General features: G+C 41.0%; 1 protein-coding gene across 2 annotated transcripts in view; it reads left to right on the plus strand.

The window, feature by feature from the left end:
- Window positions 1-17,948, plus strand: part of LOC116990434 (TAR DNA binding protein) — a 36,368-nt gene extending 18,420 nt beyond the window's left edge. Inside the window, exons 1-5 of one of the 2 annotated variants that reach the window (XM_033048092.1) lie at window positions 10,102-10,546; window positions 12,708-12,871; window positions 13,642-13,782; window positions 15,948-16,118; window positions 16,772-17,948. In XM_033048092.1, coding sequence (XP_032903983.1) covers window positions 10,309-10,546; window positions 12,708-12,871; window positions 13,642-13,782; window positions 15,948-16,118; window positions 16,772-17,305 — 1,248 coding nt within the window. In that variant the 5' untranslated portion in view covers window positions 10,102-10,308 and the 3' untranslated portion in view covers window positions 17,306-17,948. Of the gene's footprint in view, window positions 1-10,101; window positions 10,547-12,707; window positions 12,872-13,641; window positions 13,783-15,947; window positions 16,119-16,771 lie in introns of those variants that run through there. The other variant, XM_033048094.1, reaches the window with a different exon arrangement.
- Window positions 17,949-27,095: the final 9,147 nt, after the last annotated feature.

Consider the following 27,095-nt stretch of genomic DNA (forward strand, 5'->3'; position numbering starts at 1 on the left):
AGATGTGTCAGAGCAAAGCCCTGCAATTCTTCAGTTGTGGAGTTACTAAATATGGGCAGAAGAACTTTTCACTTATGGTGGTAGGTATATGGAATGAGGGGCAACTTCACACAGGGTGGTGGGTATATGAGATGAGTTGTGAAGGAGGTTGAGGCAGAAGCTATGCCAATGTTTAAAAGACATTTGGACAGGTTCATGAATAGGAAAGGGTTAAAGGGATGTGGGCAGGTGGGACTAATGGGGTATATTAGTCGGCATAGGCAAAGTGGGCCAAACTGCCTGTTTCCTTGCTGTGTGTCTATGACTGAGATGTAATTGCCAAAGAGGTAGAACTACAAAAATTTATGTGTAGATTGCAGCCATGGTGGGCAAAGCTTAGTTGTCTAAGGAATGAACAAGTAGACTGGGCCTGTGTGCTTCAGAAATGGAGATGAATGAGAAGTGCACACTTGACAGGCCGGATAGAGGGAGGGTATTTGCATGAGGTGAGGGCTCTAATTCCAGGATCTTGATTGAGGATGTTTACAAATTAGCTGAGAAATTGCTTAACTCGGGCATGAGATTTCTCCACGGATTTTGAAATTCGTTAAAAATCTAAAATTGGATTTCCGCGAGACAGTGAGGGCGGGATTGATGACCGAGGGCGCCGATTGGACGAGAGGGACGTCGGGCGGGACAAAGCGAAAGGCCGGGAGCCCAGGTAGCGGCGGCAGCGGGAGCGCACTGGGCCGGGAAAGGCTGGGGCTTTGTTGTCAATAAGCGTTTTAAAGCAAGTAGAGGGAATGTGTGCGAGCCCCGGTGAGCAGAAGGGGGAGTATGAGGGGACGTCCCTGTGAATATGAGCAGTGAGGGGGGAGGCTGTGAGTGAGTGGGGAAGCCTCTGAAATTAAGGGTAAACAGGCAAGAAAACGGTTTCATTTCAAGATACAAGTATCAAAAAAATCTGCGTTGTCCCTTGGAATCCTACCAGGGGCCAATGTCCCCTGGACCCCCATCACTATTATTTTTTCTTTCTTTTTTCTGCCTCATGCCTGTAACAGAGTTGTGAACTTTTTGAATTGCCTATACTTGAGGGAGCTGTGACAATCAAGTTCATTCAAAACAGTCATTTCTACATATGGGAACTGTTAGGTATGGCGATAGCCAAGGAAAATGCCATTTAGGCTGATTCATAGGAAACGCGCCAGGCAAATTCGATGCGTGCAGTACAAATTTGGTGTGGCAACACCTCTTAAGACCACAAGCCCTTGCAGAGGGCTGTCCAGTCCATCCACTCCACCTTTGACTGCATCTGCACTGTGCTGCCTCAGTAAAACAGCCAACATTCTCAAGACAGACACAAAATGCTGGAATAACTCATCAGGATAGGCTGCATATCTTGAAAGTGTACACAAAATTGCTGGGGAAACTCAGCGGGTGCAGCAGCATCTATGGAGCCAAGGAAATAGGCGACGTTTCGGGCCGAAACCCTTCTTCAGACTGATGGGGGGTGGGGAAAGAAAGAAGGAAATGGGGAGGAGGAGGAGGAGCCCGAGGGTGGGAGGGTGGGAGGAGACAGCTAGAGGGTTAAGGAAGGGGAGGAGACAGCACGGGCTAGCCAAATTGGGAGAATTCAATGTTAATGCCATAAGGACGCAAGGACCCCAGACGTAATATGAGGTGCTGTTCCTCCAATTTCCGCTGTTGCTCACTCTGGCAATGGAGGAGACCCAGGACAGAGAGGTCGGATTGGGAATGGGAGGGGGAGTTGAAGTGCTGAGCCACCGGGAGGTCAGGTAGGTTATTGCGGACTGAGTGGAGATGTTCGGCGAAACGATCGCTCAACCTAAGCTTGGTCTCACCGATGTAAATCAGCTGACATCTAGAGCAGCGGATGCAGTAGATGAGGTTGGAGGAGATACAGGTGAACCTTTGTCGCACCTGGAACGACTGCTTGGGACCTTGAATGGAGTCGAGGGGGGAGGTGAAGGGACAGGTGTTGCATTTCTTGCGGTTGCAACGGAAAGTGCCCGGGGAGGGGGTGGTGCGGGAGGGAAGGGAAGAATTGACGAGGGAGTTGCGGAGGGAGCGGTCTTTGCGGAAGGCAGACATGGGGGGAGATGGGAAGATGTGGCGAGTGGTGGGGTCACGTTGGAGGTGGCGGAAATGGCGGAGGATTATGTGTTGTAGTTGCCGGCTGGTGGGGTGAAAGGTGAGGACCAGAGGGACTCTGCCCTTGTTGCGTGTGCGGGGATGGGGAGAGAGAGCAGTGTTACGGGGTATGGATGAGACCCTGGTGTGAGCCTCATCTATGGTGGCGGAGGGGAATCCCCGTTCCATGAAGAACGAGGACATTTCCGATGCCCTGGTATGAAATGTCTCATCCTGGGAACAGATGCGGCGTAGGCGGAGGAATTGGGAGTAGGGGATGGAGTCTTTACAGGGGGCAGGGTGGGAAGACGTGTAGTCCAGATAGCCATGTGAGTCAGTGGGTTTGTAATGTATGTCGGTCAGGAGTCTGTCCCCTGCGATGGAGATGGTGAGGTCAAGGAATGGTAGGGAAGTGTCGGAAATCGTCCAGGTGTATTGGAGTGCCGGATGGAAGTTGATGGTGAAGTGGATGAAGTCAGTCAGTTGTGTGTGGGTGCAGGAGGTGGCACCAAAGCAGTCGTCAATGTCTGGAAAGTGTGATGGGTGATGTTTCGGGTTGAGGCCCTTTAGTCTTGCCCCGAAACATCATCCATTCCTTCTCTCCAGAGATGCTGCCTGTCCCGCTGAGTTACTCCAGCATTGTGTGCCTATCTTCGATGTGAACCAGCATCTGCAGTTCCTTCCTAAACATTCTCAAGAACGTTTTTGACAATATGAACATTACCACCAGGTTCAGGAACAGCTTCTTTCCTGCTATTAGAATACTAAATGGTCCTCTTCTAAACTAAGATGTTTACAATTTTCCAACCTAGCTCATTTGTGGACTTTGGATTTTTTTGTAATGCTGGTAATACTCCACTGATCTTTTGGTATTTTTCTCATTGCAATACCTGCTGTACTTGTGTATGTTCTGACACATGCTACATTTCCAATAACAACCACTGCGAGTGTCACCTGTGTATAAGGAGCACTTGATTGTGCAGCAGATAGTGCTGCTGCTTCACAGCTTCAGTGACTTTGATTTGTTCCTCCTACAGACTGTTGCAGTCATACAGAAGGGAAACAGACCCTTTGGCCCAACTCCTCAATACTGACCAAGATGTCCCTTACAAGCTAGTGCCATTTACCCATGTTTGACCCATATACTGAAAAACCTTTCCTGTCCACGTACCTGTGCAGATATTTTTTAAATGTTGTTGATACTGCCTCAACTGCCTTCTCTGGCAGCTCTTTTCATATACCCACTACCATTTGTGTGGAAAATGTTGCCCCTCTGGTTCTAATTAACATTTTCCCCTCTCACCTTAAACCTATCTACCAGTGACAACACTCTCAGGGAACTATATACTTACTTCTAGATCTCTGCTTTACAACACTCCCCAGGGCTATTCCATTCACTGAAGGGTTTGCCATGGTTTCATCTCCCAAAAAGCAATACCTTACACCTTGCCTGAATTAAACTCTATTTATATCCAGCTTTTCAAGCTGTAATTCTTGATAATCATTTTCACTGTCTATTTTCGTGTCATTGGCAAATGTTGATCATGCGTGGTATATTCTCATCCAAATCACTGATATAGGTGACAAACAGCAATTGATACGCCACTAGTCATGGGTGTCCAATCCAAGAAACAGCCCTCCACCACCACCATCCCCTGTTTCTTACCACTAAGCCAATTCTGTATTCACTCACCCATGTGATTTAACCCTCCAGAGCAGCTTACCATGTGGATCATTTTCAAAGGCACGGTGTGGAGTTGCACATTCTCCCCTTGCACTTCTGCATGCTCCAGTTTTCTCCAATTTCCCAAAGGTGAGCAAGTGAGCACACCTATAGAACAGGTGGGTAACAAGAGAGTTGAGAGCATTAATTACAGGGAAGGAAATGGGAATGACCTGAAAGCCAGCATAGATTCAATGGGCAAAGTATGTTCCAAGGAAATATTATAATAATAACAAGATAAATATCATGGAGGGATAACTAGAGATATCGGTAATATTGATCAGAAGGCTTGAAGATGTTTTAAAATCACACTTTGCAATTTATTTTGAAAAATTACTATTGCCATGATGTGCATTAATGGTTAGGAAGTACAATACATCCTGCGGTGATAGTAACCATACATTCAGTGGTAGCACTAACCATGCACTGATGGTGAGAAGTTTAATGCGTGTTTTAAATCTGTATCTGTCGGGTATGCGAGAGAATTGATTACAGGGAAATGTGATGGATAAAATATTCCGAGTTAGCACCCTGTTGAGGGGCTGACTGGCCTTCAAGATGGAAAGGAAATATGAGAATTATGAGATGATTTGTAAGTGTTCCTGAAGAAATCACGTTCTGTCTTTCATCGTAGATGATGAGGCACTGAGAGGTTGGGAAATGAAATGCCTTATGCAAAATATCTATCCTTGACCTGAACTTGAGGACATGGTTCTAATCTATTCCATTTAGATTTCTGACCAAACATGACATTAAGATATTGATACCAGAAGAAAGTTGCTGATTGTTTTGTTATTGGAGGTAGGTTTTGATCCATTCTTGCAAATGCACAGATGTTATTTTGGATAGGTTTGGACACTGGCCAGGTCTCTGGATGCTGACCTGAGTATTGCAAAAACTTTGTATATTTATAATTCCAAGGTAAAGCTGCAGTTGGATAACAAAAGACTGGATGTTGAAAACTCACTGATGTGCCCTAAAGCTGAGTTTACTATTGTCCCTGCCACACCCAAGGCCACTCATGAGAGATGTTTTCTCATTTCTGTCTCAAATGAAATTCTATTAAAACGCACACCACATAATAAAGTTATAGTCACTTTATTTGTTGTCATACAGGAGTGTCTCTACCAGGAACATTAAACAATGTGATGCACATTGAATGTTTGAAGAAATATGTACACTGGACAAGTGCTAACTGCAGATGGAAGTATTACCTAATTCTCAATGTTGCTCAATCTATAACTACTCTTTCAAATGTCAGTAACTCTAAAAAGAGCACAAGGTGATCAGTTTGAGTTATGTGTTCCCACTCGAGCTAACAAAAGGGCAAGTAGCTCCTGCTGCTAAAAAAACAGATTAGTTCTCACTCGTATATGGTGCAGCCTGATATACTTTGCACCTGACATCCAGGCAATGTGGCAATGTCATCCATTGGGGAATGCATAAGCTTGTGCCGTAACTGACAAAATACTTTCCTGGTATCCCTCTATTCCCTGCACTTCCATGTGCCTATCTAAAAGCCTCTTAAACGCCACTATCATATCTGCCTCCATCACATCCCTGGCAATGGTGTTCCAGGCCCACACTACTGTAGAAAAAAACTTGCCCAAACGGCTCCATTAAACTTATAAGAGCTCTGCCCCCTGTGTTGGATACTAGTGCCCTGGGAAAAATGGTCATGACTATCTGTATGTGTGTGTCTTTCTCGCTCTGTATATATATTATACATATATGTGTATGTACATGTGTGTGTATATATACATATGTGTGTTTGTGTGTATATCTGATTGTATGTGCTTGCTCTCATGCATATCCACTTTTTGTGCCTCTGCCTTTTTCCAGTCTACCTCTATTTGATTTATAAACTTTTGATTTTTAGTATAAAAGAGGTTAACCTCCCATTTATCCACATTAAACTCCTCATTTGCCATCAATTTGCCCATATGTCATGTATTTGTTCATTCACCCGACTTGCCCAAATCGCATTGGATCCTCTGCACACTCCTCACACTTCGTCCCAGCTTTTTGTGGTCTGCAAACTAGTAAGTAAACAAGTTCCCTCATTCAAATCATTAAAATATATTGTGACTAGCTGTTGCCCAAGTACTGATCCTTGGGGCAGCCTTCAATCAGTACCTGCCATCCAGAAACACTCCTTAATTCTGTTAAGATAGACACAAAGTGCTGATTCAACTCAATCCATCAAGCAGCAACTCTGGGGAAAAAAGAGGATGGGTGACGTTTCAGGTCAAGACCTTTCTTCAGACTTAAAGTAGGGAGGTTGAGATTTTTTTTGTTTTATATTCTCCTGCAAAATCCATAATATTGCCAATGAGATTTTTTACATTATTCTGTATATCATAGCTAAGGGTGAAGGGGCGAACAGATTTAATTTATTATAAGATCATAATTAATAGAAGCTGAATTAGGCCATTCGGTCCATCAAGTTTACTTTGCCATTCAATCATGGCTGATCTATCTCTCCCTCCTAACCCCATTCTCCTGCCTTTTCCCCATAACTTCTGACACCCGTACTAATCAAGAATCTATCTCTGCCTTAAATATATCCACTGCCTTCTGTGGCAAATAATTCCATAGATTCACCACTCTCAGACTAAAGATTTATTTGATGTGCCAAGAGATTGTGAGAACAAATTCTGCAACAGGAATCTAGGTTGTAAGATTTGTTACTGAAAGGCAATGTGGAGAACGGAATGAAATATCAATCGCATGGAGGAAAGAAAACACAATGCATTGTGGCTTAGAATACATCTCGCATTAAGTGATTTGGTTTATTAATCATTGGTGATCTGGCATATACCACGATAAACAAATAATTTACAAAGATTAAGTACAATTGTAATAGAGCTGGAAGACCTTCGCAATACTTCGCTTCCGCTTCAGTATTAGTAGTCTCTCCTTCATCGACTGTTAAAGGAAGGTACAGGTTTACCACTGGGAGGCAGTATTACCATAGTCTACATTGAACCAATATAAAGCCTCTGTTTAAATAGAGCTATTGGCCTGCATTTCATTGTGCTTCATGTAGAACTCCTAAAATTTCCTTCCATACCGACTGATGTGTTCTGGGCATTGGCACTGTATATGTAACTCCTTTCAGTACAATGCTGATCTTTAAGGACATGAAGAAATTTAGGAATAAATTATTTGTGTTGCATTAAATGTGTCTAAAGCTGCAGCAAGAAAGAATTGTATTGTTCCTGATGATTAAGTATTCTTGATTCTTGAACTGTGTGTTGTTTTAATACTTTAGATTAGTTAAAATGGTAGAAGGTTGTTTTGATTTTCCTTTAAATTGAATCAATGACAGTTTTATTGATAGCTGTAAAATGTTCATCAGAGTTTAAATATCTTGATAGCTTAAACGTAGCAGATCAGGGGCAGGGCCTTGCAGCTTGTCAAGGGTTCACAGTGTATTTTCATGAGTGATATTTGCTTTGATGGCACTGTTCAAAGCCCATGCCTCACATAACGTCTTGCTGCTCAACTCGGGGAACCTTCTTGACCACAAAGTCCAGTCAAAACTGGATGATTCTGATTCTGAAAACACTTTTCTTCCACCAATACCAGTTTCCTCTCTCTTTCATTTGACTTTTGATTCCAAGGAAGTTATCTTCATCCTCTACCATGAAAACAGGGCCTGATGGCATATCCCAGAGCAATACAGCTGGCAGCCTTGGGAATAGTGCATGCATTGATTGTGACCTTTCAAAATTGTACAGCATATGGTACAAGTCTTCCAGTGATGTTGCCTGAGTTACTCTGGCATTTTGTGTTTTTCCAAAAAAAAAATCTTGGGCACTGCCATGGAATAATTGATTAACTTTCCAGATGCAGAGAAGAGTGGAAATGTTTTGTCTCTGCCCTAATCATCACGGAACAAAAAAATGAGAGAGCCCCAGTCATTTAAAAATAATTATAAACATACTGCAGGTTGATTATAGTTTTGCAAAGCTGCAGATACACTAAAAAAAAAACTAACTACATCAAGCTGTTCAGAGGACCTAGGGAAGTAACACAAAGAGATGAAAACAATGAAACACAAATTCCTAATTTGAGGCTAGAAATTAGATTGTAACAGAAGGCAGTTTTGATTGAAAGAATTGGAAACTGTGGAATGTCTTGTTTGATGGCAATGTCTGCTCTGGAGATTCCAGTGATTTATTTATTTTGCTACTCCAAGACAACTGTAGTTTGAAAAGGATGTAATAACTGTATGTTTCAAATTATTGTTCTGAATAAAGCAGGCATGCTGAGGTTAATTCGGTGATGCAAAAAACTCAAAGTCCAATATCCTCAATGTACAATTCAACAGTACCCAAGCTCATGGAAGGACTGTTCAGAAGTCTTATAACAGAAGGGAAGAGGATGTTCCTGATTCTGGTGGTGCGTGCTGTCAAGCTTCTGTACTTTCTGTTCCACACCTAGGCTGTGGAACAGCATCCCCTTTTCCATCAGAACTGCCCCCTCCATCGACTCTTTTAAGTCAAGACTAAAGACTTATCTATACTCCCAAGCCTTTCCTGACGTCCTCTGAGTGAGGGCTACATGTATATATGTCTGTAGTCTGTTTTGTTGTGCTATTCTTATCTATATTACTAAATCTCTGCTCTTGACCGCTTTTGGCCGTCTGTGCTGCGATTTCCGAGAGAACGCCGCCACCTACGGCCGTTATTTTTGGCCACCTCGCTCAGAGCCCCCCTCCGCCGCATGTGTGCCGAGGATTTTTCCCGTCGATGAAAAATGAGAGATATTAATGTTTTTACAAAATTCACCATTCTCTCTGCTGCCCCTGCTGGAGGGAGGGGGAGAGACTATAAAACCAGGAAGTGGTGTGTCTCAATTAGTCTCTGCAAGATGGAGCTCTGTTAATTAGTCTCTGTCACTCTGAGCTCTGAATGACACTGAACAAATGTCTACATCACTGTGAGTACCCTTAATGTGGTTTGAAAATGAATATATGGTTAGTTTGAAGTAAAAAAGCACTGCCTGCAAATGGTTGTTTGGGTTGAAGTAAAAAGGCACTCTCTCTCTCCCCACCTCTCTCTCTCCCTCTCTCCCCCCTGTCTCTCCCTTTCTCTCTCACTCTCCCCTCCCCTCTCCCCCCCTCTCTCCTCTCCTCTCTTACCCCTCCTCTCTCCTCTCCCCCCCTCACCTCTCCCCCCTCTCACCTCTCCCCCCTCTCCTCTCCCCCCCCCCTCTCCTCTCTCCCCCCTCTCCCTCTCTCCCCCCTTCCTCTCCCCCCCCCCTCTCCTCTACCCCCCCCTCTCCTCTACCCCCCCTCCTCTTCTTCCCCCCCTCCTCTCCTCCCCCCCTCTCTCTCCCCCTCCCCCACCGTCCCTCCCCTAAACCCCCTCCCCTCCACACACCCCTACCCCCTTCCCCACCTCTCCCCCTCCCCTCACCTCGCCCCCCTCTCAGCACACCCCCTATCTCCTCTCCCCCCTCTCTCCATCCCCTCACCCTGTTCCCTACCTCTCCCCCTCACTCTCACCCTCTCTCTCTCCTCCCCTCCTCCCCCACCTTTCCCCCCTCACCCACCCCCTTCTCATCTCCACCCCCCTATCCCTCTTGCCCCTCTCTCTGTGTGTCTCTCTCTCTGTCTCTGCCCTTTCTCTCTCTGCCCTCACTCTCTACCCCCGCCTCCCCCTCCCTCTAGATGTGATTGCAAGTTGGGGGCTATGCGTCAGTAGATAGGGTGGTTATGGGGTAAAAGGAGCAAATTAATAATATTAATATAATATCAATGGGGGTAATTAGCGTGAGTGCGGGGGAGGGGATAGTTAGTGTGTGTGACGCTGCATGCCGCCCCCCCACCCACCCCACCCCACACAACCGCACGTTGGGGGAACAGACCCAACGGGTCTGCACTTGGTCTAGTAACAGATGTAAAGCACTTTGGCCAACAAGAGTAGTTTTTTAAATGTGCTATATAAATAAATGTGACTTGACCTGACCTTCTGATGGACGGGAGCATGCAGAAGAAGGAATGACCTGGGTGGGACAGGTCTTTGATTATGTTGGCTGCTTTTCTGAGGCAGCGTGAATTGTACATGGACTCAATAGTGAGAAGTTTGGTCTGTGTGATAAATTGAGCTACATCTTCTCCTCTAGTATCTTTGGATTGCACTGCGGGAGGCATAACGTCAGCCGCGTTTTGCATTGAGAAATGGCGGCCGTGACGCTACGTTACGTATTTCACGTCAGTGCGTTGGATTACGTAGGCGTGGAGCATCTTGCTCCGCTATAGGATCGTTGGTTGAATTCGTGTGTCCGCCACTAGCCGCCTCCATTTTGTCAGCTTGTTGTCGGGCTCCGTCGTTGAACGACCAACGGTCCGGGCTCACCTTCTATTCCGATAATTTTCCCGTCTTAACTTTTGTTTTCTCGCCGTTATAGCTACGCGTTTGCGTTTGTTTTTTTCCACCCTGGCCATGGCAGAGTACATACGTGTGGTCGACGAGGAGTCGGAGGAGCCGATGGAGATCCCGTCGGAGGACGACGGCACGCTGCTGCTGTCCACCGTGACGGCGCAGTTCCCCGGGGCGTACGGCCTGCGTTACCGCAACCCGGACAACCAGTGTCTGCGGGGGGTGCGGCTGGTGGAGGGCATCCTGCACGCCCCCGACAACGGATGGGGCAACCTGGTCTACGTGGTGAACTACCCGAAAGGTGCGGCCTGGTCTGCTCTGGCGTGGGAGGAGAGGGGGAAATGGGGGGGGGGAGGGAGGAGGGGAAGCAGGTTGTCGAGGTTTGGTAGGGAGAGAGAATGGTCACGATGTTCCCGATGTTGGGGAAGTTTAAGGATAAGGGGGAAATCTTTTAGGACCGAGATGAGGAAAACATTTTTCACACAGAGAGTGGTGAATCTCTGGAATTCTCTGCCACAGAAGGTAGTTGAGGCCAGTTCATTGGCTATATTTAAGAGGGAGTTAGATGTGGCCCTTGTGGCTAAAGGGATCAGGGGGTATGGAGAGAAGGCAGGTACAGGATACTGAGTTGGATGATCAGCCATGATCACATTGAATGGCGGTGCAGGCTCGAAGGGCCGAATGGCCTACTCCTGCACCTATTTTCTATGTGTCTATGAGTGATAGGAGCAAATTAGACCATTCGGCCCATCAGGTCAACTCGACCGTTCAATCATGGCCTCCTTCCCGACCGCATTTTCCTCCCTTCTCCCCATTAACGAGGGGGTTTGCGGCAGGTCTGCCTGGTTGTGGGTTGGGGAGGGGGCAGGCTGGTGTGGGTGGAGGTTAGTGGGGCCCGGATTGGTCTGATGGTACACAAAAATGCTGGAGAAACTCAGCGGGTGCAGCAGCATCTATGGAGCGAAGGAAATAGGTAACGTTTCGGGCCGAAACCCTTCTTCAGACCCTTCTTCTGAAGAAGGGTTTCGGCCCGAAACGTTACCTATTTCCTTCAGATTGTAGGTACACAATCGAAGTACATACGTGGTACACACCACGAAGGAACTGCAGATGCTGGAAAATCGAAGGTACACAAAAATGCTGGAGAAACTCAGCGGGTGCAGCAGCATCTATGGAGCGAAGGAAATGGGTAACGTTTCGGGCCGAAACCCTTCTTCAGACCCTTCGATTTTCCAGCATCTGCAGTTCCTTCTTGAACACTTGGTCTGGTGGTGGTTGGTTGGTTGGTTTTTGCAGGCGTCTGCACAGTCAAAACGATTGGAGGGAGTATCATCCCTCCCCCACCAATTGAAAAAAATACAGGTTGGAGGAACTTGGTGGTGAGGCAGGATCTGTGATTGTGGGGGGGAAAGACAAACTACATTTTGGGTCAGGGCATGATATATTGATTGTGAAGAAGGGCCCCGACCTGAAATGTCTGCCCATTTCACTCTTCAGATGCTGCCTGACCACTGAGTTACTCCAGCAATTTTTATTTTACCCAAGTTTACCGCACCTGCAATGTCGTCTCCTAACCTGTCCTTCCCATACCTTTAACATTAATGTGAGACATTGCATGGTAATGTGCTGGCAATTACAGCTATTAAGCCATTTTGAGACTGTTCTACACATCACTCACCTTGTCTGGTCCTGAGAACTAACTTGCATCTATCTCTAGGGCAACAAACAATGTTGCTGAAAAGCCGGTCAAGGCTCTCCAGGTTGGTTTTTACCTAAGATTCCAGCATCTTTTGGGCTATGGGAAGGGGATACAGTTGTATGTCTTGATCAGAGGGATCTGATGTTGCTGATTTCTGAAGATGAAAGCCTGCAGTTTCAGTAAATGTTGAAGGCAAATGGTATGTTGGTGTTTATTGCAAGGATTAGAGACACAAGTATGGTTGCCTTTCAAAGATTTTCTTAGGCCACAGCTGAAGTTCAGTCTTGGTTTCCGTGTTCTTTCTGATATAGAAATCTACGTAATGAAATTCCACTAAATTGATGAAACTGAGTGTTTTGGCATCAGGAACAGTCAAGTGCAAATACAGTGTTGTATTTGTTTTAGCAGAATCAGGAAATAATTCTGTATTGATGGGAAGTACCACTTCATTTTCAAAATTACAATTTGTTGTAAAAGGAATATGGAACTCGGTGTAATGGGTACAAACCATTGGTTCTGATGTTTCCTGTACTTGTGCATGTCTGAGTTAACCTTAAAATGTGCGTGTGCAGAAAAGACCTGCAGATGCTGATTTAAGGTAGACACAATGCTGGAGTAACTCTGGAACAGGCAGCATCTCTGGAGAGAAGGAATGGGTGATGTTTAGGGTCAAGACCCTTCTGTTCAGGGGGGGAGAGATCAGTAGAATTCAAATGTGCTGGATCACTTTCACACCCAGATATCTGTTTGTCTTTGCATCTAGACAACAAAAGGAAAATGGATGAAACTGATGCATCTTCAGCTGTGAAAGTGAAGAGAGCAGTTCAGAAGACATCGGACCTCATTGTTCTTGGCCTTCCCTGCAAGACGACAGATCAGGATTTAAAAGATTATTTTAGTACTTTCGGTGAAGTCATTATGGCGCAGGTGAGCTTCATGTCACAGGTGGCAAGGTATTGTAACATCCAAAAACTCTCATAATACAGCCATAAAATAACCCAAATCTATTTATTTGCTGTATACAAACAACTCTGTAGTTGTGTAGTAGTACAGATGAATTTAAGTTTCTTGTACTATGCTTACATTTTGTGTTGCTTATACATCTTGTTTGCAGAAATAATGTGTACGACACAGCTGAAACTTTAATATTATAAGTTTGTACACATTCTTGAGCTGAGTTTGCTGCATTTGAAGCATTTTGCCTTTTACCTACAATGATATAGGTACCATTTCCCCCTCATTGCTCTATAACCCAGCAACTTATTCTAGGTTTAGTTTAGAGATACGGTGTGAAACAGGCCCTTCGGACCACCGAGTGCGTGCCAACCAGCAATTCCAGCACACCGACACAAGCCTACACACACAAGGGACAATTTATACTTATACCAAGTATACAAACCCAAGCCATTTAACCTACAAGCCTACAGACGTCTGGGGTGTGGAGTAAAAATTGAAGATCTCTGAGAAACCCCATGTCATCACAGGGAGAACCTACAAACTCCGTACAGACAGCACCCTTAGTCTGGTCGAACCTGGGTCCGATTAAATCTTAACTTGGTCAAATGTGTTGGGTGAGGTTGCAATCTTGTTTGTAAAGTTTGGATGTTAAACATTTAGATGCAATAGAAATTTGCTGTACATGGAGGCTTCTTGTAATTACTTGCATAAATATTCTGAAATAACGTGTACATCTACAGGTGAAGAAAGATATCAAAACTGGGAATGCAAAAGGCTTTGGCTTCATCAGGTTCACAGAATATGAAACACAGGTGAAAGTGATGTCGCAACGACACATGATTGAAGGACGATGGTGTGATTGCAAACTTCCCAATTCCAAGGTATGTGCTTTTATTTTTCTCTTCACCTGGTTGTAGTTAGTTTGTACTAACATCTTCCTGAGAAGAGAAATGCTGTATAAAGAGCTGAATAAATGCTGTATAAAGAGCTGAAAGCAAATAATTTCTCTGTCTGAAGAAGGGTCTCGACCCAAAACGTCTCGACCCAAAACCAGCTTCGCTCCATAGATGCTGCCTCACCCGCTGAGTTTCTCCGGCATTTTTGTCTACCTTCTCTGTAAATCTACCTTTCTTTCTCGCTTTTCTTTGAATTTACTCGGTTCTGACTAATACCAAGTACCTGCATCTGTCATATATGCTTTTGTTTTGTTAAGGGAGCTTTGGCTTGGATTGCCTATCCTGTATTATAGGAATGTACTTATTCTGCAGCCAAAACACTTTTGCTTAAAGAATATTAAATTACAAATTTACTTCTTTGCCTTCAATTTACCACGGACAGCTTTGTTTTTGTCAAATTGAATTGTTTTTTTCTATTTGTCAACATTTTTGAAATTGTCTCTATTCTGTCCCACATCAATTCCACATCTTTTGGTGCTAATTTTCCTTTGGCTTGTTCTGAAACTTGGATAGTAGTACACCTCATGTCTCTCGCTACTCTTGTTCTTGTATCTATAATTATCCTGAAATTTAATCTTCAAAATCATTCACAGTTGTTGGCCTGAACTCTTTTTAAACTCAACAGGCTGTATTGCTACTGAGTTAAAATCGGGTAAACCATTGGCTTATTAAATAGCAGGGCAGGTTTCAGGGATTCAAGTGATTTGTTTCTTATGCGCAGAATGGTAATCCATTGTAAATTTGCAATTGATCTACCTTGCATAACATGATTCATGAGTTTACAATGTATGAACGTAAGCAATCTCAAGCCTTGAATTATTTCATAATCTTGATTTTTAAACTCTGGTGTTATGTATCCTGTATCTGGTGTTATGACTGAGCACAGATTTTTAACATCTGCATTTTTTTATTTTTGTGTAAAAGGGGCTTGTTTCAAAATAGGATGTAGGCTCAAGTTTTTAATGGCCTGATTTTAAGATGTAAAATGGCTAAGAATTGCTTTGAAATAGTCTTTGAGAGATAATGCAGGTTAGGTCTTCAATGGTAGATCAAGGAATGCGAGAGCTATAAATGTGCTCTTGCAGTTGGAACTATTTGTGAGTGGAAGCTCATTCTGAAATCAAATTGAATGGGTGGGCAACTGCTGTAAGATAATCTGCAGCTTTTAGAAATTTGCAGTAAAAAAAAGCTGGAAACACAACACATTAAACTCTGGGTGCTTATTATCGGACCAAGAATAGGGTAAGTTTACATAAGCTTTCTATAGATTTAAATTGCTTGTATCAAAATATAACTTTTTCTCAACCAGCAATTCATCAGCCATTCAGTTCCTGTATTAACTCATCAACCAGAGGAATTTTCCAATTTAATCCATGGTAATATTGCCTGCCTTTGCTTTATCAGCATAATTTCATATTCCATTTGTTCTCTGCAAGCCTCCACGACCATCTCTTCCAGTTGTTTTCTTCTGATGAAGGGTCTTAACCTAAAATGTTAATTGGGGATATAAAACTTTAGCTTTTACAATCCGGAGCAAAAAGCAAACTCCTAAAGGAACTTAAAACGTCAACTATCCATTTCTCTCCATAGATGGTGCCTGGCCTGTTCAGGTTCCACCAGCATTTTTATTTTTTACTTTAAAATGTTATTTGCTTATTTATCTATAGATACTACCTGACATTTATTTTCCAATTGTTTTGCATTTCAAGTTTCCTGCGCCTGCAGTTTTTTATCTTTGTCCAGTTCATTCCCCTGATAGCACAATAAAACTGCAATGGTTCCCCATTGAACTATTCTGAAATCTCAGTGATTTGGCATTCGGCTCATCAGTTGATGTTTACCATTGTCACTATCCACTCGCCTGGCTCCCTGATCTTGCATTCCCTTTAAATATACTGGGTTTAGCAGTACATTTGTCATTTGACTGTAACTTTCTTTTACAAAATTAGGAATTACAGTACTAATAGTCCGGGAAAATCTGCTTGTCCACCACCACCGAAGTGTTGAGCCGGATGGTAAAGCAGCAAATCTGCTTCCATAGGAACTAGGAAGGAAATGTCCTGATATTATATGTCATTTTATTTTTTCAGCAAAATGCAGATGAGCCATTAAGAAGCAGGAAAGTGTTTGTGGGCCGCTGCCCTGAGGACATGACTGCTGATGATCTCCGTCAGTTCTTTTCCGAGTTTGGAGATGTCACCGATGTATTTATACCACAACCTTTCCGTGCTTTTGCATTTGTCACTTTTGCTGATGACCAGGTAGGTTTTTATAAAAGTGAAAATGCTAAACATTTAGCTTTCTAAGACTTGCGTAAGTTAAAATCTGAGCTTTAGTTTAAGTTTTATTGTTTTACATTGTATATTCCATCCCCCAAGTAAGTGTAATATACTTCTGACCAGAAGACTTTATCAGGCAATTTACTTTCTGGTTCATTCATATAATCAGACATTTGAAGATACATTTAATATTGTCAAAAATAGCTGTAAAGCCATACTACCGTTTTGTGTACTATAGGTGCCAGTATATTAAGATATTTTAAGTTGGGCATATTATATAGTTATAAGCATGAGCAATTCTGGTGACTATTGAATTGAGGGATGATGTCGCAATTTGTTTACGGACATAATTTTGAGCTGCATCATTATATGCAATAAATCTTGTTGAAGCACTGGGAATAATTTAGTATAAGCATTGTATGAAGCATATTAATGCTTTTGTTTTATTTAATTTTGCTGTTTTGAAAAAGTATTAGAATCGCATATTTTCTCATTTGGTTCTGCTATTTAAATTGGAATTAATATAACCAAGAGGGGTTCTTCATCCCAGAGAGCTGAGCATCATTGTGTAGTTAATTACTTATTAGTAATTTATTATCTTGCATAATTTCATTGTTGTTTGCTTTCTTTCACAGGTTGCCCAGTCTCTGTGTGGTGAAGATCTGATCATTAAGGGGTCCAGTGTGCACATTTCCAGTGCAGAACCTAAGCATCTGAATGCTAGACAACAGATAGATAGAGGACGATTCACAAACAGCCAGGGAGGCTTTGGCAATCAGGATGGGTTTGGAAACAACAGGGGTGGTGGAGGAGGATTGGATGTCAGTCCCAACAGTAACATGGGAGGAGGAGGAATGAGTGGGGGAGGAATGAATTTTGGAGCTTATGGTATTAACCCAGCAATGATGGCTGCTGCCCAGGCAGCCCTACAGAGTAGTTGGGGAATGATGGGAATGATGGCTCGGCAACAGAATCAATCTGGTGCTGCAGGGGCAAACCCACAGCAAAATCAGGGCAACGTACCAAGGGAACAGAATCAGCCACTTGGAACAAATAATAATACGTATAGCTCAAATTCCGGTGCATTAGGTTGGGGGTCGGGATCCAATTCAGGTGGTCCTGGTTTTGGATCTACCATGGAGTCCAAATCATCGGGTTGGGGAATGTAAAAAGATTTGTACATGCTTAGCAAATGTGAAGAAAGAGTGTAGAGATTTAAATAATGGTAAGTAAACACAAAAGTAGGTTTTCACAAACTTTTTCTTGCTACATAATTGAAGAAAATGTTTAAGGGGTTGCCTTGCAATGTCATTCAAGACACTGATGATAAGGTGAATTTTGAAAGTGCTTCTTCCTGTTCCTGATTCATACTGCAGTATGTAGTTCTGTCATGAGTTTAATTTCTTAAACTAATGAACTAATTTATGTGCACACATTGGTTACTCTTCTATGAACTCCAGTCTCTCAGTTGTGTTGAGCATTTGACACCATGTCCAAGTTAGTGTTGAACAGCATACGTAACTTGACCCTTTCATTCCTATTGAAGATTACGAAGTTACAACATCAGCTGACTGAGGTGCAGTTTAACTCCAAATGTATGTGCAGGGTAGACAAAGGTTTCTACCTTTTATTACCTAGTAAACTGCATTTTTTTTGTAATAATGCTATCATTGTATCAAGATAGCCTTTTTTAATTGGTTAAATTCACTTCTCCTAATCCAGGTTATATCTTGTATGTACCCTAAACAATTCTAAACTGTATAGAGAAAATATTGCCAAAAGATATATAAAAACGAAACCACTTCACCAGTACCTCACGATGAACTCTTTGTCATAATACCAGTGAATACGTTCTCCCAAATTAATTGGCTTTGCATTGTCTCCATTGGCAATCCTGGCAATGAACTTTTCTTGAATATGAACTATGTTGGGTGAATTTTCCTGTCTGGCCATAGAATTTATTTGAAATGTTCTCATTAAATGAAAAAGTGAGTTGCTGAAAAGGCATTACATTGGGTAATCGGAGCTGAGTATCAATTTGGATCTGGTTATCTTCACATTTTTTTCCCCCCCACAGTGGACATAATGGATCTTTAATAACCATTGTGCACTTGTGTCTATACCTCAGTAGAGGTATTATTTACATCCTCCTTAGAAACCATTTTTTTCTGAATTTAATGCAAATTTGTGTTAAAGGAGAGAATGATCTTAGCAGCAGATGCCTTTTGCATGGGCTTTCATTGAAGTCTCAAATAGAGTAACCAGCCAAAGGATTGAAAATATTTAAACGAATATTGACTTGTAAAATCGCATCTTTTGTGTTTCTATCTGCATTTTTTTTTTTGGCTTATAATAATTTGGCCTTCGATTTTGCAAATTTGGCCCCTGCTTCCAAGTCTTTTCTGGTTTTTTTCTCTTTGCATAAGTGCACAATGACATAAGTGAATAGACACTATGCCTTCAATGGAATTAGGAGTATTATTTTCAAATGTTATTACATTTAAGAGTAACACCCCCTTTGCTTTCTGAAATTTTGAAAATGTAAGTATATTGGTGAGCTAAAAGCTTTGGAATGAGTTAGTTAAAGGCTGGTATGTTTTTGAATCCAAAGTATTTTAAAATTGAAATGTGCAAATTGCACCCATGTTTTCATTTATAATTGTATAACCTCTGCAGGATCACGGTTACGTTTTGCCAGATCGGCATAATTTTTTAAAAACATTTTCTTGGCTTTGTACTAGTAAATAACACTTCAGTTCCACATTGGACATCCAAAGCAAGTTACATTACCATCCCATGAGGGCAGCATAGGTGAATCTGAAAATACCCTTGCTAAAGATATCTTGTTGCTCTCTTTAGTTGATACATTTGTTGAATTGCTGGCTTTCCAGATTAGATCATTCATTGCATTGAATGTCCAGTAGTGAATCTATGTGCACTGGGATATTGCTGTTTCATTCTGAACTATCAATCTTAAAGTTTAGAATTAACTCCCTGCTAAATGTAGTCTTTACCAGCTCTGCTAGCCAAAGGAGGGTTGTGGGGGTATTGTTTATGCAGCTGCAAATAGGAAAACAGCAACATTGTGTAGAAAATCTTAACTTGGGTACAAACATTTAATCTAATGTTTAATAGAATATTATGTAGAGTTTTCAGAATTGATTTTTTTTTAAGGAGTGGTCTGGTTCTCCGAGCATGAGCACCTACATATGTATAGAAATTGTTTTCTCTAAACCATTTCGCCACATAACTACAGGCTGTACGGAGGTTCAGGTTCTATTCGAAGGGACCATGGTGGGTGTTCCATTTTTGTCCTCCACTGTTCTTTTCATTGATTCGTTTATCAGCGCTGTGAAACAAGATATAATGCAGAGCTGTAATGACATAAGTTGATGCCTGGTATGGGATTGATGCCATGGTGGTGCCGACGAATGAGAGGGCTAGAATGAGCGAGGAAGGAGAGAGCGCATGCAGACCTGGTGGTGCATTATGGCATTTTTAAACATGGAAAGATGTGGCTCGCAATCCCTTGGCATGGTGAGAGAATGCAGAGGAGAAGTGGAATACAGTACGAATGTTTTTCTTGTATTCACAAAGGACATCCGTGGCTGATGAGGGAGAAAAAAACTTTGAAGTGGTGATATTTGCTTGTAACTTGAGTAATTGGAAAATGTTGAATGTGTTTAGTGAAATGAATATCTCCAGGGATTGAAACCAAGAAAATCTCAGTTCAGTAGTATTTTTTTTTTTTTTTTTAAAGAGAACATTGGGTTGCAATTTGAGTTAGAATTAAACTCTTTGCAAATATTTATTTTTTAACTGAAATAAACATTCTTCTAATTATAAAGTGCACAATAAAATTATTTTGCTTTACGCTTGAATTCAATTGCAGGTTGTTTAGTAAATACTTTTCAGTCAGTCCTTAAAAAGCTGCAAAGAGGACTGCAAATTTTTTAAATTTAGTTTCAACCCCTGAATATTTTGTATATTTCTCCTCCCTGTTAACCATGTGTGCCGAATGGTTGGTGATGTATTTTTGTAATACTGATTTGTAAGTGTGGACAAGTGAAATGATGTGGTGTTATGAAGGAACAATATTCTGGGGAGTGTATTGCCTGCCGGAGATGACGTGTGAGCTCAGTGTCAATCTTGAACAAGAGTGTACGTTTGTGTTTTCTGCGAGTTTATTGTGAATGAATAATAAATGACTGCTTGAGTTAAGTGTGTTTTGCAGCCCCTTTTTTAATGTCATTGTAGGTGATTCTTAATAAAAATGTAACTTGACTGAACATTCTCGTCTCTGCATTCTGACCCGATAAAAGACAGAAAAATAAACGTGGAAATTATGCAAAGTTCTAAAGGATGTATCTAGTACATTAAAAGTTAACCATTTTAGATCTTTATATATTTTACAGGTCTTGATTTCATTCTCCAAACATAAACATTGATAAGTGCTTCGAAGATGTTAATTTTGTATCTTGTTTCCACTAAAATATTAAATGGGGCTTTTCATTTTCTCCTTTAAAATTGTCACAATTTAACTTCATGGAGGGATATAGCTTCCATGGGTGTGAATAGCCCACTGGTATCACTTTCAAGTGAGCATCCTTTTTTGGAATCTGGTACTGGGTTGGTGAGTTCCTGAGTATTTGACTCTTTTGGATAGTTTGTTTTTTATATTACAGCTTAGACTAATTCTGATCTCTCTAATACTGATCAGTGGATAGCTAATTCAAAATCTTAGGCAAACTTATTTGCATTCTGGATGTTGTGCTTGGCCTATCAGAAAGTACTTGATGCTTATTTACCGGGGATATCCTTTTGTTTCTTTTTATCTTTTTTTTGTGTATCTAAAGCCTAAAAATCTGGTTACTTAATATGGTAATCATTTATTGTTTTTGATGGTGTTCTAAGTTTAAGTAGAAGTATCATGAGGATTTTCAGTGGGAGCATATCTTAGATGTTGCTTAAAGTTAACGTTTGTCGGTGAATAGATTTTTAAATAGATGAACACTTCTATCTACATTAACTATAGACCTCCTGAAGCAAATTACTTCATTTTCATGGAAGCTGTAATTCAATTTTCTGACTTTGTATACGGGAGATTACCATTCCCAGCACCAGGTGAATGTTTTCTTCCTGCGACTTCCTGTTTTTTTTTTGTTTTTTTTTTAAAGTTCTGATAAAATTGAATTGAGTTAATTGAAGATTTCAGCTATTAGTGGAGATCCGTAGCAAAGTTTGAAAATTTTCTACAGTTTTAATTATCACATTTGAAAGTTTAGATTTTGGAGGTTTTTTATTTATTAACTATAATTATCTCCCAACATTAGTGGTAGATTAGATGTGAGGTTTGAATGTGAATGAGTCAAAAGGGAAATGTGTATACCTACTAACACATTGGGTAAGTATTGCGCTAAAAAAAAAAACATGGATCTCTGAGTTGTCTATTTTTTGGTTGCTCTTTGAATAGTTTTGGGCATCGTATATTCGGCACCATCCTGATATGTATTTTGCAGTTTATCTCGCAGGTTAATTGATAAGGATATCTGTACTGGAGAAATCTTTGCAATAATTTTATAAATGCAATGTTATTTGGAATGTTCTCCTTTTTCAACTGTTTTTTGGTTCTAATATAGTTTCCACTGCAGGATAAGCATTTTTAATTGAAATCATTGTTGAGATCCCTGCACTATTTTCACTTTCCTGCTGCCTGAGTAATTCAAATGTTTAATAGTTCCACTTAAATATCACAAACCTTACTGGGGATTTCTGTTTTAAACCACCAGAGATTTGCAAAAGTAACTATTTCACAGCATTGTCATTTACTGAAGAAGGACATAAAGAAACATCATAAATAGTATTTTGAGGATTGATAATTTGCTCTCTGCTATAATGTTTCTTCTAGGGTGAAGATGGCTACTCCAACTCTCTGCAGCTAGTTTTCCAATTGTGGTCAATTCCTGCCCTGGCTCCAGAGAGATTGAGACGATGTGTCAAAACATTCCCATCCAGACTATTGTCTATGTTCTACACAATCTGAAATGAATGATGTAAAACTAGGGTGCATGCAATAACTCCTTAATTGCTCAAATGCATTATTGTAGATTTCTCATGGGGATTTTAAAAAAATCTTCTAAAATTGCCTAAACACACATGGCCCCCAAAAAAGTTGAGCTAATCATTATGGGTCAAGTGCTTAGAATTGTGCCGTAGTCATTGGGCAATTATTACACTGCCTTTGTGGATGAATTCGCCAGTTAGAACTTGAAGATCACCCATTTCCATGGATACTTAAGGTAAGTTTCATTGGGCTACAGGTAAATTTAAAAGATACTTCCATTTCATAGTGATCTAAATTTGCATGCAATGTAGCACTAGCTTCACAAAGGTGAATATGCAAGGTTGTGAAAGTTTACCTTGGTAGATAAGTGTGGAGTTGAGATTATCATCTAATCTGCCATGATTTTATCAAATTGAACAGGTTGGAACCTGATGACTTGTTCCTGATATGTATATACAAATTGTTTCTTAATTTAATGATGCTGGCCATTCCCTTGCATATTATCCTTTCGATGTGTAAAAGTGCATGTTAGATTTCAGGTGTTGCCTCAGCAATGACCTATCACCTGCCCATATCCCTGTCACGGGTAATTGTCATAAAACATTAATAATCGCTTGTAGCAAACACGAACCAGAATGTATTCTATTTTACATCTTACTATTGAACTTGCATTGATCTTTGTTGTGTTTGGCTCTTAATCTTGGAGTCCTGTGATCATTTGATTAAAGGCTTGATTGCTCTTGTCTACTAACTTAAATACTTCTCAATTCATTAGATTTGAGAATATAATTCTATTTCTCAGTCATCAAGATATTTAGTGTATAAATTGATTATCCATCATAATGACAGTTGGATGGGTGTAACTGCCCACTTGTGCATCTTGAGAAATCATTATTTGTGTGTTTTTTCTGGGTGACTGACCTTTAAATCCTAGAATCGTGCAGTTTATTATTTGAAAGTCTCACAATTTAGGATGCGTATCAATTGCAGGAATATCTTTCCCAGCTAACTTTTAATTGTCTGTTCAATATAAAATGTAACAGAAACCAACAAACAACCAAATTCTGTCTATAAAGTATTAAAGATTCAATGGCAAAATGTCTGATATTTATTTCCCAACATGTTGGAAGATCCATTTTTATTTTGTAATTAGATGATCCCTTCTCGTTTTAATTACGATTACAATTGTCTTACCAGAATCTGTTTCCCACTTATCAACCCTGTTTAAATCAATTTATTACGAGTTTAAATCAATTTATTTTAACACAATTGCACTGCCCTCTGAAATAACCCATTGTGCCGTGATTATGATTTAGGAAAAAGGGTGTGGATGACTGCTCGTGTTACTCTGCAGTTCTTTGTGATTTTAATTAGCTTCAATTTGATTAATTCCCTTGTGGTTTACGGTCCTGGTTCCCAAATGCTGCCATTGACCATTTTTTACCTTAAATTCCTTTTTCCCAGGACATGGATAGTTGTGACATTTCTACTTGTCTCAGGATTTTTTTTTACTGCATATGAATGTAAATTGAACTAGCATTCTCTAAGCTTTGTTTTTAAAATAAAGTGTTCAGTATTTTGTATGTTTGCTATTTTGTTCCCCCACTAGGGAACAAATACTTGTCTTAAGTGCTAGTTCATTTAAATATAAAATCTACACGTTGCAAAATAAATACAAAGATACTTATTTTTTGTACATTTACAACGCTATCTCCCATAGTTATTCCCATCATGGATTTCATTGTTTTTATTTGCAAAGGCTGCTGATTACAATGAGTGTTTTTAAAGGAACTAATCAGAATTATATGTTGAGATAAGGCAATTATAGTAAATTTATGGGCTGCTGCAAGTAGTTCACAATGATTTGGCTCTAATGAAATGAACAAAATTGGCAATTTAACACATACATGCTGAGATTATCCACTACAGTCTGATTCATGGGATGGGAGGACTGATACGAGGAGGGCTGGTTCTGTTAGGTCTACATTTACTGAACTAGAAAGCAGGTGGTGGTACCTGTTGGTTGGATTCGAACAAAGGGCCAGTCGCTGGGCATGAAACATATAATTTAGAACAAGTAATCAGGAGTTTTCTTAAAGACAAAGTTAGTAAATCTGGTATTCTCTACTGCATTTAGGGCTGTCAGACAAGTCACAATGGGACATGCAGCCTGTGAACAGCTCTTGAAACAATGTATCGTCCTGGTCCCTGACAACCCTCAACATATTGGTAGTGGGTTCCTGAAGGGCCTGTCCCACTTTCACGACCTCTGCCGAGTTGTGAAGGAGGTTGAAGCAGAAGCTATGCCAATGTTTAAAATACATTTGGACAGGTACATGAATAGGAAAGGGTTAAAGTCATGTGGGCAGGTGGGACTGATGTGGCACATTGGCTGGCATAGGCAAAGGGCCTGTTTCCATGTGTGTCTCTAGGACTAAGATGTAATTGCCAATCATGGAGGGATAACTAGAGATATCAGTAATAGTGATCAGAAGGCTTGAAGATGTTTTAAAATCACACTGCAATTTATTTTGAAAAATTACTATTGCCATGATGTGCATTAATGGTTAGGAAGTACAGTACATCCTGTAGTAGCATTAACCATGCACTGCTTTATTCTTGATGGTGAGAAGTTTAATGAGTGTTTTAAAGCTGCATCTGTTGGGTATGTGAGAGAATTGATAACAGGGGAATGTGATGGATAAAATATTCTGAGTTAGCACCATGTTGAGGGGCTGACTGGCCTTCAAGATGGGAAGGAAATATGAGAATTATGAGATGATTGGTAAGTGTACCTGAAGAAATCATGTTCTGACTTTCATTGTAGATGATGAGGCACTGAGAGGTTGGGAATTGAAATGCCTGTTGCAAAATATCTATCCTTGGCCTGATCTTGAGGACATGGTTCTAATCTATTCCATTTAGGTTTCTGGTCAAACATGACATTAAGATATTGATACCAGAAGTTGCTGGTCTTTTTGTTATTGGAGGTAGGTTTTGATCCATTCTTGCAAATGCACAGATGTTATTTTGGATAGGTTTGGACACTGGCCAGGTCTCTGGATGCTGACCTGAGTATTGCAAAAACGTTGTAAATTTATAATTCCAAGGTAAAGCTGCAGAGTTGGATAACAAAAGACTGGATGTTGAAAACTCACTGATGTGCCCTAAAGCTGAGTTTACTATTGTCCCTTCCACACCCAAGGCCACTCATGAGAGATGTTTTCCTTTCTGTCTCAAATGAAATTCTATTAAAACGCACACCACATAATAAAGTCATAGTCACTTTATTGTTGTCGTACAGGAGTGTCTATCAGGAGCATTAAACAATGTAATGCACATTGAATGTTTGAAGAAATATGAACACTGACAAGTGCTAACTGCAGATGGAAGTATTACCTAATTCTCAATGTTGCTCAATATATAACAATTTCAAATGTCAGTAACTAAAAAGAGCACAAGGTGATCAGTTTGAGTTATGTGGCCTTTTCCCACTCGAGCTAACAAAAGGGCAAGGAGCTCCTGCTGCTAAAAAAAACATTAGTTCTCACTCGTAATGTGGTGCACCCTGATATACTTTGCACCTGACATCCAGGCAATGTGGCAATGTCATCCATTGGGGAATGCATAAGCTTGTGCTGTAACTGACAAAATACTTTCCTGGTATTTTTCTGATTACAGGGTTAGACCAAGCTACACCACGGTGCTCAACTGATGACAAATATTGCATGCACTCATTTGAAACAATGGATTCCAGGTCAGCCCCACTCTTCTAGTTTTCTTTCCCCCAACTGCTGCAATTCTCTGCTCTTTCAGCTTTCTTCTATGTGTTATCATTGAAACAAGAACAAATGTGGTGGACATTGCCCGGTCCATCACAGGTATTGACATCTCCACCATTGAAGGGATTTACAGAAGGGCTGCCTCAAGAAGGCTGCAAATATAATTAAAGAACCACACCATCCTCTCATCTCCCTGCTGCTGCCATGAAGAATGTACGAGCATAAGAACAATTACTTCCCGCTTCAACAACAGTTTTCCCCATCAGGCTCTTAACATTCATCAAACCCTCAGCACTGAACTAATATGGACTGTGTATTACTTAGGTTGCACTATGTACTTTGGCTTGCACATCATCGTTGGGTCTGTCTAGAATAACTGATCATTTGGTAGATACTAAATCTGCAATCCTGATGCCTCTTGCTGCACCTGAGGATAGAGCAATGCAGCACACGAGCTCTGCTGCCCACAATGTGCTGAACATGATGCAATGTTAATCTGATCCCATCTGCCTGTACATGATCCATATCCCTCTATTCCCTGCACTTCCATGTGCCTATCTAAAAGCCACTATCATTTCTGCCTCCACCACCATCTCTGGCAAGGGTGTCCCAGGCCCACACTACTGTAGAAAAAAACTTGCCCAAACGGCTCCATTAAACTTATAAGAGCTATGCCCCCTGTGTTGGATACTTGTGCCCTGGGAAAATGGTCATGACTATGTGTGTGTGTCTTGCTCTCTGTATATATATATTATACATATATATGTGTATGTACGTATGTGTATATGTACATATGTGTGTTTGTGTGTGTATATCTGATGGTATGTGTGCTTGCCCTCAGACATATCCACTTCTTTTTGTGCCTCTGCCTTTTCCCAGTCTACCTTTATTTGATCTTTAAACGTTTGATTTTTAGAATAAAAGAGGTTAACCTCCCATTTATCCACATTAAACTCCTCATTTGCCCATATGTCATGTATTTGTTCATTCACCCGACTTGACCAAATCGCATTGGAGCCTCTGCACACAACTCACACATCATCCCAGCTTTTTGTGGTCTGCAAACTTGTAAGTAAACAAGTTCCCTTATTCAAATCATTAAAATATATTGTG

This window comes from Amblyraja radiata, chromosome 31 (genome assembly GCF_010909765.2).
Source record: "Amblyraja radiata isolate CabotCenter1 chromosome 31, sAmbRad1.1.pri, whole genome shotgun sequence".
In the NCBI taxonomy this organism is placed as follows: domain Eukaryota; kingdom Metazoa; phylum Chordata; class Chondrichthyes; order Rajiformes; family Rajidae; genus Amblyraja; species Amblyraja radiata.